Below are 13832 nucleotides of genomic sequence, written 5' to 3' on the forward strand. Positions count from 1 at the left end.
CACTGAATTTGAAAAAAAAAAAAAAAACAGGTTAAGAAGTTAAGACAACACAGGCGGGAGGCGAGCTGGGGAAGATGCTTGTCTGCATGCCAAGGGTCACATGTACCCGTTAGGTAACCATTTGTTGTTGTTCAGTTGCTAAGCCCTGTCCAACTCTTTGCAACCCCAGGACTTCAGCATGACAGGTTCCTCTGTCCTCCACTATTTCTGGAGTTTGCTCAAACTCATGTCCATTGAGTTGGTGATGCTATCTAACTATCACATCTTCTGCCGCCACCTTATCCTTTTGCTTCAGTTTTTCCCAGCTTCAGGGTCTTTTCCACATGTATGTAACCATAGTTTTAAACAGTTTCTTAAGACCAGGGCATAGGTTAGGGAATGATCATGAACAGCTGTTATCACTTACTACCTTAGGCATGAGAGTTAATTATGTGCTTTTCTTGCTTTTACGGCAAAAAGAAAAGAAATCACAATTAATTACACTTTGTCAGAGATGTGTATACCCAGTATATGCACACTTCAGCCAAGTCAGCATAATATATAGACTCATGACGGGTCCTTTAGTCCTACGCTATTAACTATGGAAAGAGTAATTCATGTAAGCCATACCTCTCAATCATTAATTTAGAATTGGAACAAACTTTCAGTGCTTTCCTAATTTTCTTCACATTATCTTGGGGCAACTCATCCAAACTTCCCATCAAGCAATTCATTCACTTCTGAGAAGTGGTTCACAAAAAAACAAAACGGCAGTTGCGGGGAATGGAAGAGACAGTGGCAGGGAGAAAACCCCAGGACAAAGGGGTTGTGGGAGCTGAAAATATGGAAAATGTCCACAGTAAGAAGTCCAAAATAACATCCAAAATTGGGGGAAAACTTTCAAAGGTTCTTTTCTGTGCAATAAGGAAATTCAGATTAAGAAATCCATTTTTTAATAAAGACATTAAGCAAAACATTAAACTTCAGCAAAACCCACCACAAAGATGGCGATGAGACGAAGCCCCTACTCCACCCGCGGCCAGAGGCGCTCGCCTCACATTTCCCACAAACCCCTCGGCGCGGCCCGCTGGCCAAAACCTGTCCCGCCTGCCTACCACCACCGCGCACGCGCGGCGCGACGTCACGTGCGCTCCCAGGGCTCAGCGGAGCTGGCGGGAGGGGCCTTGCCAGCTTCCGCCGCCGCGTCGCTTCTGAGCTCGAGCGGCGGGTTCTCCGTGCCTCCGCCGCGGCGGGGCAGTCGGGGGTCGCGAGGCCGATCGAGGGATGCGAGGTGGCGCGGCCATGGGACTGCGCCGAGCCCGGTGACAGCAGGGAGCCGAGAGGCCCAGGCCCTGAGCGCGTCTCCTCCGGGGAGCCTCGCCCTCCTGCTCGCGGGGCCGGGGCTCCTGCTGCCGTTGCTGGCGCTGCTGCTGGCGGCGGCGGCGGCCAGAATAATGTCGGGCCGCCGCTGCGCCGGCGGGGGCGCGGCCTGCGCGGGCGCGGCGGCCGAGGCAGTGGAGCCGGCCGCCCGCGAGCTGTTCGAGGCTTGCCGCAACGGGGACGTGGAACGAGTTAAGAGGCTGGTGACGCCCGAGAAGGTGAACAGCCGCGACACGGCGGGCAGGAAGTCCACCCCGCTCCACTTCGCCGCAGGTAAGCGGGACCAGCGCCGCCTTGCCTCGCCCAGACCCCACCTGCGCACCCGGGTTCGCAGGCCCGAAACCAGACACAGTGCTCCTCTCCCCCCGGCCTTTCCCCCTGGGACTCCGGTCCCGGTTCTCTTGATGTAGTCGAATGGGAGGTGAGGAGTCCCCTAGGTTTTAGGGGGTGAATGTGCCACAGTCACTGGAAGTTGTTAATGGTTTGTTTTTTTTTTTCTTGCTTTGTTTTGTTTCGACAATACCTGTACCCACTTCCGGTCTTACAACCCTAAAAGGCCTCTACAGGCTAGAAGGAGTAGGGGACGAAGTAGATAGACCTTGTGAATTTTAAAGGCCAGTTATCTCCCAAACCTATCTTTCTTGCACTTTCCACTATAACTCTTAAAAGTCCTTTGTGTTACATTCTTGAGGCTTTTGTCAAATGCAGGGATGTAATTTAGGAGGATCAGCTTAATGGTCCATTGACACATTAGCATTAATGGGTTTACGTGGGTAGCACTCATTGGCAAGTTTCTGGAGACGAGCTGGAAATAGTCAAGTTTGGAAGAACTGAGGTGTGGCTTAGGCTGGGTGCGGGATGCGTGAGGGTAGTCTCTGCCAGACACAAGTTGGGATGGAAAGTAGTATAATGCCAGCAAAGATGGTGCAGGGACTCTAGCTTGGGTCTAGATTTTAAATCGGAAGTAATCTCGCCTCATCCTGAGATTTAGATCGTTTGAATTACACACATACACACATATTTTTATATATGTTTACTAGGTTCATTTTATGATAGGTGTATTAAGTTTAATTGAAGAATATAAAAACTAGAGATGGGACACAGCTCATTTCTATGAAGCATTTATACTTTTCTCTTGGAAGGATTGTGATTGCACTCTGGAATGATGCGCCGAGAAACAAAGATTTCCTTGTTCACAAGCATTGCTTTTATGCTTTCAGTGGGAAATGTGTTTGTCTTAACCTGTACCTGATTTAGAATGTAAATACTACTGGGAAGTATGCTTTCTCCGTCAATTACAAATTTGTTGGGTTCCCGTTGAGGAGCTTTGGAGAAGGTTTGGAGGACCATTGGTGGGAGAACTAGAAACAGCCTGTAGGCAGTGGAAAGAGAGAAAAATACTAAAGTCTAATCTCACGTTTAGCTAGTTTTGCCTAAAATTTTGATGATCACCGCTGTCTCTGACTTGAATTGTCCTGCTTGTCCATGTAGTCAACATTTAAGCAACTGATTTGGGAAACTGTCATAACGGACTGATACATAATCCAAAGGGTAGTGTTACTCAGATTCTGTTTGCTTGATCTGTGGGATAAAAATAACCAAAGAAGATCTTAGTTGCTACCTTTCAAGAATTTGTTGTATTAATGAGTTCATATCTGAAAATAGTAATATTTAGAGCCTTAAGGTTATGGATTAGCTTCCTATTGACCTTGTTCCTCCCAACCATCCCACCCTGAGCTCTGTCCCAACATCAAAGCACTTTTTACCAAACTGAAGTGGAAAACTTTGTGGTTTATTCAAACTGAAATGGAAAACTTATTTTAGGAACCAGTTACGCCTCACAATTTACCCAAATTATCAGGTACAGGTTATAAGATTAAGAATTTGAGATATAAAAGTAATAAAAATTACTAATGGTCTATATTAAACCAGAGTTTTAAAGCGCTGCATTTAAACCCAGGTGTAAAAGGAATTTTAATTAACTCTGTAAATTCAATCTGAGTTACTACTTAAGATTAATGAGAGAGAAACTTCTTGCTCAAATTTTTAAATAAATGCATCCAGCTGCATTTTTTCTTAATATGTGGAAAATATATTTTATAAGCTCTTTGTAGGTAGTGAGTTATTAGTTATGTTAACATGCACGTCAGCATGTCATTGGAAGTTCAGTGTAGGTGGGATTATGTAACAGCCTGACTGAGCAGTGTCCTGTGTTTGTACATTATAGGGTAAGCTGTAGGGGAACTTTTTTTTTTTAAGCCAATTAAAACTTGGACATTTTATGGGAGGTGGACATTTTATTTTGTCTTTTTGTTTCAATTCCAAGGAACAGGAATGAGAGATCGGTGCAAAGGAAAATGAATCACGATAGAACAGTTTAGAGAATTTGGTCTGTCTTTTCATTAGTTCAGTTAAAGAATAATTGCTAGTCTAAAGGAGTTAAGTTCTTGTGTCAAATGGAAAAAATAATCAGATAAACAGTAACTTTTCTATTATCAGACTAGATTCCATTTCTTAAATAAGTATGTTTCAAGAAGTCACTGCTTGTCAGAAGTTTCCTCTTCAATCCCCCTGCCACCAGCCCCTTACCTATCCCCTCCCCTCAACACATACACACAGGGTGTGAATGAGTTTTTTGTGACACATTACAAAACTTGTAGAGGCAAGTTGGTGGTAGGAAAGCTGCAGCTCTAATTTTGCTAAAAGCAGTAACATCTGAAATTCTTGACAGTATAATCCCCTAGAAAACAAGCAGGTTTCAGTAAAGGAGATTGCTTCTCTGAACTTGCTTCTGAAAAAATGAAGAGGGCCAGAATCTTTGGGAGAAGGTCATCTTTTTGTCCATCATAGCCAAAGAAAGAAATGCACAGCCTTCTCAAGAATCTTAGAACAGGAGAACAGAATTTTCTGGCTTGAGAATCTTAAATATGCTTTAAGATGTGCAGAGAATTGTTCAATGGAAAAAAAAAATGTAAAATATTCAGTTCAAAGAATTCAGGTATAGAGATGGTAGAAAGAGATGATATATATGTATGGATATAGTTGTAGTTGGAGAAGACAAGTTGAAAAATAACTTGCATTGTTAGAGTTCTAGTTAAAGTAACTTTTGTTTTGTACTTAGTATGTTACTTTTCTGTATTTATAGTATGTTACTCAGCCATGTACTTTGGGCTAGTCAGACTTCAGTTGCTACATGCAATTATGTATAAAGTATGTATATGAATTGCATATAAGGTTTCCCATTCCCCCACACCAAGTGTGAACTAGAGCACCTGGAATTTATTTTACAATCGGAAACCTACTTATTCTAGAGAGAAAAGAAGACTGAGGCTAAACAATGTTGCTATCCACATATGTGGAAGAAGTCAAGTAGACAAAGTGAGAGGGTATGACTTGTGTGGCCTTTGCAGTCAAAGCTAGGGGCTAGTAGGTGAAAGGTTACAAGGAGTCAGACTGCCTTTAACAATCTACTGAACTGTGGGATTGGCTGGGAGCCTCCTTACAGTGGTTGAATTGGGCCCTTTGAGAGGTGTGGAAAGGATTTCTGTATAGGGAAGGCAATTGGACTGGTAGGTCAGAATCTGACTTGTATAAAAAAGTGAAATGATTTCTCCAGTTGAAGATGTTAATAACTTAGCTGCCAAGGGGCTTCCCTGGTGGTTCAAATGGTAAAGAATTCGCCTGCAGTGCAGGAGACTCAGGTTCAATCCCTGGGGCGGGAAGATCCTCTGGAGAAGGGTACGGCTACTCCCTCCAGTATTCTTGCCTGGAAAATTCTGTGGACAGAGGAGCCTGGCAGGCTACAGTCCATGGGGCTATAGAGTCAGACACACTGAGCAACTGACACTTTTACTTTCAGCTGCCAAAGACGTAATAGCTTTTGTGATTACCACTGATACCCTTTCCCAAAGTGGTGCTATTGAAGCCCTCCATTAATGTTGCAAAAGCATTTCCTTCTTTTGGCTGTAGGCCAACATCATAATTATGGGAGACCCACAAAAAGTACCCCCATTTCTTACCTAGGGCTAGAATTATAGACTGTTTTCAGGATTGTTTTTTGCTGTGGGGGATAATTCAATCCTGTATCAGTAGAAAACCCCTGTATCAAAGACCAGTCTATTTCAGACTTCAGAATTTTTTTTTTTTTTACTACCAGATCTCTGTTATAGTATATTATCAACACTTGAGTTGCATCTTTTTCCTCAGCTGTTGGTGGATTTAGAGATAGGCAGTAGACTTCAGTAGCAACCACTTTGGAGTACTTGTTTCAATATTTCTGCACTCAGATTGTTAGACTTTCATCACCCCAGAGGCCATGGCATCCTTTCCAGAGTTTCTCCTACTCTGACCAGACTATTTGTCCCAAGTTGAACTAGACAAAGCCTTCTCCTGTGTATTCCTCATTCTCAATAAATATGTGCAGAAAGTACTTCTTTCTGGATCTTAGTAAAGTTATTAGGTGGGTACAAAAGTAATTGTGGTTTTGGGCCATGAAATTTAAATCATCATAACTAGGCTCAAACACATGCCTATTAATAAAAATAGAAACCATTACAATCAACACATTTTTGCCAGTGAGAAATAAGTTTATTCCTGTAGTGTAAAAATCCATACTTAGGGGTTTGATGAGCTTTTGGAAAGCATTTTCTGCCTCCTCCTGATTGTGGAAGTGTTTTCCCTGCAAAAAGTTGTTGAGATGCTTGAAGAAGTGGTAATCAGTTGGCGAGAGATCAGGTGAATATGGCGGATGAGGCAAAACTTTGTAGCCCAATTCATTCAACTTTTGTAGCGTTGGTTGTGTGAGGTGCGGTCAGGCGTTGTCACGGAGAAGAATTGTACCCTTTCAGTTGACCAGTGCCGGCTGCAGGCATTGCAGTTTTTGGTGCATCTCATTGATTTGATGAGCATACTTCCAGAGGTGATGGTTTCAGAAAGCTGTAGTGGATTAGATGGGCAGCAGACCATGAAACTGACCATGAATTTTGGGGGTGCAAGTTTGGCTTTGGGAAGTGCTTCGGAGCTTCCTCTCAGTCCAGTCATTGAGCTGGTCCTCTCCGGTTCTTAAATAAAATCCACTTTTTCAGTCTGATTGAGAAATGGCTCTTTGTTTTCGAGTAGAGTAAGAGAAGAAAACTCCTCACAGTGATGGGCTGTTCTTTTTATTTGCAGTCAGCTCATGAGGCATCCACTTTTTTTTTCATCTTTCCGATTTGCTTCAAATACCAAACAACCATAGAATGGTTGACGTTGAGTTGTTTGGCAACTTCTTGCGTAGTTGTGAAAGGATCAGCTTCGATGATTGCTCTTGCTTGGTCGTTGTCGACTTCTGATGGCTGGCCACTACGCTTCTCATCTTCAAGGCTCTGGTCTCCTTAGCAAAACTTCTTGAACCACCACTGCACTGTGGTTCTTGGGCCATAAGGCATTGTTGATGTTTTGAGTTGTCCCCACTGCTTTATGACCCAGACCCATGTTGAACTTGAATTAAAAAATTACTCAAATTAATTTTTTGTCTACCATCATTTCTGTAGTCTAAAGTAAATATAAAATAACCAGCAAGTAGTAAGTCATTAGCAAAAAAAACATAAAAGAAGACATGTGCGTTAAAATGATGTATAACATAACCACATTTATTTAAGAATGTATTCCACTATCAAATGGCAAAGTTCAACAATGTAAAACTGCAATTACTTTTGAACCAATCTAATAATAGTAAATGAAAAGTATAAAATGATAGCCTTTAAAAAATCTGACAAGAGTCCTGGCTGTGTAAGTCAAGCTGAAGGCTGCTTGATTAAACATTCCCATCTTCTGGATCACAGGAGCCTTCTCTCTTTCATGGCATTTGTTGATATTTTCTTTTTTTTAATGTTTCCTTCTGACAAAGCTCTGTGTGATGCCTTGGGTTGGCAACACATAACTGTCATTGAATATTGGACCAGCTGTATCATCAGTGGCTCATTCTATCTTCATGCTGTAAAAAGGGAGAGATGGGGGCTCTCAGTGAAATTTCCTGAGTCTAAGTTGGTTTCTCTGTAGCGACTTCCAGTGCTTCATAACTTTTTGGAAGCCATTCAGATGAAAGCATGTTTCCAGTATAGCAGGAAAATATGATACTGTTAACAGTAGTCATGGTTGGCAAGACAGCTCGTGGGACTGCAGAAACTGATGGCATCTGGATGGTAATGAAACAAAAGGGAAATTGAATAGACTACTTTCTTAGTTGTCACAAATCATTAACTTCATATTTTCTGTGGAGGTTGTTTGCTTACTGTTCTAGCCAAAGTATCAGCTATACACTAAATAAATGTTTATTAAGTCCTCCTATATATCCAGTACTGGCCTTGTCCAGTGAACAGAAATGAACAGGACATCTTGCTAGCTATTTTATTGATCAGCAAATTTAGTTTCCAAGTAAGCCTGTTTTGTTTCACTGTCAGGGCTCTATAGTGAATTCAAACTCAATGTATGATTTCATCAGGATTTTCATGTTTGAAGATGAGTGCTATTACATAATTGTAAAATAAAATCACAATGTAACCTGAGCAGCCATAACCACTGACTGTAGGCTTCTGATTCCTTTGTAAAGAGATCCTTAGGATATGGAGCTGGTTATCGACTCTAAGGCTCTAAGGATATTCCTGTTCATGTTTTACCTGGCCAGTGAGAGCGTGATCAGAACATACCTTGCAAAACTGTTTTTTTCTTCCAAAAATGAGTACATAACAGAAATGCTTTGAATTGTTCTTGAGACTGTAAGAATGGGGATTGTATCAGGGATTAGCTCTTAGAGTTTGGGAAGCCACTTAAATCTAAAGGTTTAACCAAACTTCCAAAAGTAGATTGTAAAATTTGAAATAGCTCCCTACTGACCCCTTCTAAATAATTCCTTTCATGTCAAGAAGTGACTTCAAACACTCAAACCTCAGACTTTTTATCTACTCTCAGAATAGCAGCATGACCTCTATACACATATTATAGTATTTACACTGTGACTTGGAAAACATGGTGATCTCTCTGTCAGTCTCCAGATGGGTTTCAGACCTCTTAATGGCTAGGAAATCATGTTGTTACAGTTGTTGAGGTGAAAGTCCTCATCCGTGTCTTGGACTGTTGGTAATTATGTAGATAAAATCACCTTAACCCTTTCTCCCCATATCTCCTCCCTAGCTAAAACTTCAGTTTCAGTATTTAATCAAACACATCAGTATTGATTCTCTCTTGTTATCTCTGGTTTGAAGCAACCATCTTCTTTTCTCAGTGGTGTTTTAACAAAAGGCTGCTCTTGATCTTTGTTCAGCTTGCTCACTAATCCTTTGTAACAGATAGCTTCCTGACAGTATCTCATAAAACAGCTAGATGTTCTGCTACAGCTATTTCTGTGCCCACCTCACACCCCTTTTTTGGGAAGTTACTCTGTGAGTCACCATTTTGACTACTTCAGACAACATTACCACTGAAGAAATAGTGATGCTTCTCAGGGTCCTTGAGTACATCAAGTAACTTTCCAAAGAAAGAGATATCTTTACTAACTTTTCTTTATTCTGATTCTTTTTCTCTTATTCCCCAACTGAAGTCTTTAATAAAACCTTTTCTTCCAGGTGGATGCTGAGTGGCTGGAATAGCTGAACTGCTGCTGGGGGCAGCTGGGGGTGGCTCACTTGGGAGGACAGTGTGATCAGCAGTGCCCAGGCTACGATAAGGAATATTCCGGTCAGAGACCTTTCTTCCTGGAAATTTTCCTTCCTGGCTTTTGCAGTGCTATTCTTTTCTAAGTTTTACTTCTCAGTCTCCTTTTCTCATACCATGATGTATTTTTTCAGCAAATATGAACAGATTTTTTTTGTTGCTGTGTGCCAGGCAGTGTGCAGGACACTGGGGAGGTAGGGATGAATTAAGATAGATGTTGACCCTCCTGTTATAGAGTTCAGGAGATTAGTACTGAACAGTAATTACAAGTTTTAATAAGTACCAGAGGATACTGCTGTGAATAGCAAAGGCAAAACCCTTGTGTTTTTTCTGGAGCTTGAGTTCTAATGGAGGAGAGGGGGAAACCAACTGAATTGATTGTATGACTGTGCAGAATGGACCACTTTAGATAGAATGATCAGGGATGGTCTCTTTAAGGTGGAGACATTAGACAGTGAATAGAAATGCAAAGAACAAGGGAGAAGGAGGCCAAGCAGACAGGCAGCATATGCTAAAGTAAGGTTAGCACACTTGGTGAACCGAAAGAAAGCTGGATCATGGAAGTGTAGGACAAAAAAAAAAAAAAGAAAGCTGGATCATGGTTCAGAAAGGGACAAGTGGTTTGAAATGAAGTTAGAGAAGTAGGTAAGGGCCAGTTCAGGCAGCAGGCCTTGTAGGCCATGGTAGCAGGGTTGAATTTTGTTCTAAGAGTGTCAGTGGGAAGCCAATGAATTACCTTAAATGGGGGTATGATATGAGGGTTGTTTTTAAAAGATCGCTGGGAACAGTGAAAATGTGAGGCCCGATTAAGGAGACGTTTGCAGTGGTTCAGGCTGGAGACATTTGGGCGGGGGCGGGGGGTGGTTGGGCAGTGTCAGTGGAATGAAGAGAAGTTAGGGAACGTGTTGAGTTTGAGATGCCTTCAAAATACCCAGGTGAAGGTATGTCTAGTAAACAGTCTGGAATTCAGGTGAAAAATCTGGACTGGAAATTTCAATTTGCAGGTCACGTATCTAGGTGGTGTTTAAAGCCATAGGAGAAGATGAGGGAAAACAGGGAAGAGAACTGAGTCTTGAGGAGTCCCAGCATTTAAAAATCAGGAGGAATAAGCAAGAAACCCCTAAGGAGGCAGGACATGGCCGAAACTTGAATTTCTCACCTTCTGCCACAGAGCTCTTTAGTCTGTAACCTCCCTGTCTCAGCTGATGCTGACCCCACTCCTCCATTCCTCAGTCCCAAAACCTTAGAGTCAGCCGTGACTCCTCCCTTGCCCCCACCTTCTCTTAACCTCCTCACCCTCTCACCCTTAGCCTCGCCCTACATCCAGTCTGAGAGCAAACTATGGTGGCTCTACCTTCAGAGTACCCAGAACCTGTCACTTAATATTCTGACAGGTGCCACCACATTATGGTCCAAACTACCATGGTCTTTCATTGGTTTCTAACCTCAGTTCAGTTCAGTCGCTCAGTCGTGTCCGACTCTTGGCGACCCCATGAATCGCAGCACGCCAGGCCTCCCTGTCCATCACCATCTCCCAGAGATCACTCAGACTCACGTCCATCGAGTCCGTGATGCCATCCAGCCATCTCATCGGTTGTCCCCTTCTCCTCCTGCCCCCACCTAAACCCCCTTAAATCTTGTCTCAACCCAACAGCCAGAGGGTACTTTTCAGATAGGTCGTATCATTTAATTTACCAACTCGGAATCCTACGATGACACTCCCTTTTTCCTCACAGTAAAAAAGCCAGAATGTGTGGGTCCTGAAGCCTCTGTAGCTGGTCCTCATTACTTCTGACCTCACCTCCTCTTCTGCTTCCCCTTGTTCAGCTCCATTTATTCTAGCCTTCTGTCGGTCCGTAGGGCTAGTTCTCTCTCCTTCAAGTCTTGGGTCAGATGTCACCGTCTCAGCAAGGCCTGTGGTGACCTCACTGTTGTACCTTATGGCCCCCTCCGTATACACACTCTGATCCCTTCTTTTTTTGCTGGATCTTCGCTGCTGCTCGGGCCTTTCTCTGGCTGTGGTGCTCGGGCTTCTCACTGCGGCGGCTGTTTGCAGAGCGTGGGCTCTACCTTATGGCCCCCTCCATATACACACTCTGATCCCCTTTTTTTTCTTTTTTTGCTGGATCTTCGCTGCTGCCTGGGCCTTTCTCTCGCTGTGGTGCTCGGGCTTCTCACTGCAGCGGCCGTTTGCAGAGCGTGGGCTCTAGGGCCCTGGGCTCTGGCAGTTGCAGCTTCTGTGCTCCAGAGCGCGGGCTCGACAGTTGTGGCGCGTGGGCTTCGTTGCTCCGCAGCACTGGGTCTTTCTGGGTCAGGTATTGAACTTGTGTCTTCTGCACTGGCAGCCTGATTCTTTACCACTGAGCCACGAGGGAATCCCCGATCTCGTCTTCTCTTTTTCTAATTACCTTCTAACATGCTTACTTTGTGCATTTGTTGTTCATCTCCTCCACCTCCATGGAAGTTCCTCAAAGGCAGATATTTGGTCTGTTCTGTACACTAGTAAGTCAGAGGCACCCCGAAAAGTGTCATCACATGGTTGATTCCCTGATCATTTGGGTTTTTTGTTTGTTTAAGTCTTGATTGAATTTGTCTCAATATTATTTTTGTTTTTCATTTTGTTTTTGTTTGGCTTCAAGGCTTATGGGATCTAAGCTCCCCAACCAGGGATCAAACTTGCACCCCCTGCATTGGAAAGTGAAGTCTTAACCACTGGACTACCAAGGAGATCCCTCCCTGATCATTTGTTAAATGAACAGATGAGGCAAGAACCAGAAAGGTGTGATGACATGGAAACTCAGAGATATTTTTCACAAGAGAGGGATTAGTCAGTTGTCAAGTCAGTTACCAGTTGTTGCTGAGAGATCTAGTCAAATGAGAACAGACGTGTGTCCTTTGGGTTTGGCAACATGGAGGTTGTAGGTGGCCTCGATGAAAGCAGTCATAAAGAAGAAGCCAGACTGGATTTGGAAGAGGAGTAAATGCGAAACAGAGAATTAGGGACAGTCTGTAGGGTTTCCCTGGTGGTTCCGATGGTAAAGCATGTGCCTACAGTGCGGGAGACCTGGGTTCGATCCTTGGGTCGGGAAGATCCCCTGGAGAAGGAAATGGCAACCCACTCCAGTACTCTTGCCTGGAAAATCCCATGGATGGAGGAGCCTGGTAGGCTACAGATGGTGTCCCAAAGAGTTGGATACAACTGAGCAACTTCACTTTCACTTTCTTAGAGGGTTGAATATGCAGGGGAGCAGAGAAATGGGCATGTGAATTCAAAGAGAATATTTTTAATAAAATGGAACATAAAGAACATGCTTAGACACTGTTGGGAATGATCTGGTGGAGAGGGAGAGATTGATGTGGATAGGAATACCTTGAGAAGGTGAGAAAGTGTAAGATGAGAAGGGATTGATCTTTGATAAGAAACATACTTCTTTCAACAGAACAGAAAACTAGTGTTCTCTAGTCAGCTTCGTTTTCTTGCATGGCTTCAAACACCATCTTTACGGTCAAGACTTCAAAATGTCAGTTGTTAGTTCATACTAATTTCCTTAGTTAGAAATACACAGAACCTTCTACTTATTGGACATTTGTCCCTCAAACAGATGTCCAAAAGCATTTAAGCATTTCCAAAAACAAATACTTACCTAATAAACATCCTGTTTTCCTTTATATTTTGGTGTCCGACTGTCATCTTCTTTCCCCAAATTAAAGAAGTTGTCAGATACTGTCAGTTTTCTCTTCTCTTTAGTTACTCCTGGCAACATTGTATGTAATAGGAAAAGAGTAGAAACAACCCAACTATTCATGAGAAAGGAACTAGTTTAATTTTGGTTGTTGTTGTTCAGTCACCCAGCCATATCCAATACTTTGCAACCCCAGGCCTCCCTGCCCCTCAGCATCTCCCGAAGTTTGCCCAAGCTCATGTCCATTGCATCGGTGATGCCACCCAACCAGCCACCTCATCCTCTGATGCCGTCTTCTCTTTCTGCCCTCAATCTTTCCCAGCATCAGGGACTTTTCCAATGAGTCAGCTGTTCCCATCAGATAATCAAAATACTGGAGTTTCAGCTTTAACATCAGTCCTTCCAGCGAGTATTCAGGGTTGATTTCCCTTAAGATTGGTTTTATCTCCTTGCTGTCCAAGGGACTCTGAGGAGTCTTCTCCAGCACCACAGTTGGAAGGCATTAATTATTTGGCAGTCTGCCTTCTTTACTGTTCAGCTCTCATAACCATATGTGACCACTGGGAAGACCATAGCCTTGACTGTCCAGACCTTTGTTGGCAGTGTAATGTCTCTGCTTTGCAACACACTGTCTAGGTTTGTCGTAGCTTTCCTGCCAAGAGGCAAACGTCTTCTGATTTCATGGCTGCAGTCACCATCCACAGTGATTTTAGAGCCCAAGAAGAGGAAATCTGTCGCTGCTTCCACCTACCGCCCCCCCATTTGCCATGATGTAATGGGACCAGATGCCATGACCTTAGTTTTTTTAATATTTAATTTTAAGGCGACTCTTCCACTCTCCTCTTTCACCCTCATCAAGAGGCTCTTTAGTTCCTCTTCGCTTTCTGCCATTAGAGTGGCAGGTTGAGGTTGTTGATGTTTCTCCCGCCTATCTTGATTCCAGCTTGTAACGTATCCAGCCTGGCATTTCGCATGATGTGTTCAGCATATTGATTAAACAGAGTGACAGCAGACAGCTCTGTCATACTCCTTTTTCGATCTTGAACCGGTCAGTTGTTCCATATAGGGTTCTAACTGTTGCTTCTTGACTCACATACAGGT

The 13832-nt window shown here is 43.2% G+C and overlaps 1 protein-coding gene across 2 annotated transcripts in view; it reads left to right on the forward strand.

The window, feature by feature from the left end:
- Nucleotides 1-1155: 1155 nt before the first annotated feature.
- The window catches only part of TNKS2 (tankyrase 2), a 65049-nt gene continuing 52372 nt past the window's right edge, over nucleotides 1156-13832 (forward strand). For both annotated transcript variants that reach the window (XM_040254513.1, XM_040254514.1), the window contains exon 1: nucleotides 1156-1632. In XM_040254513.1, coding sequence (XP_040110447.1) covers nucleotides 1434-1632 — 199 coding nt within the window. In that variant the 5' untranslated portion in view covers nucleotides 1156-1433. The remainder of the gene's footprint in view (nucleotides 1633-13832) is intronic.

Source organism: Oryx dammah, unplaced genomic scaffold, assembly GCF_014754425.2.
Source record: "Oryx dammah isolate SB20612 unplaced genomic scaffold, SCBI_Odam_1.1 HiC_scaffold_14, whole genome shotgun sequence".
NCBI classification, from domain to species: domain Eukaryota; kingdom Metazoa; phylum Chordata; class Mammalia; order Artiodactyla; family Bovidae; genus Oryx; species Oryx dammah.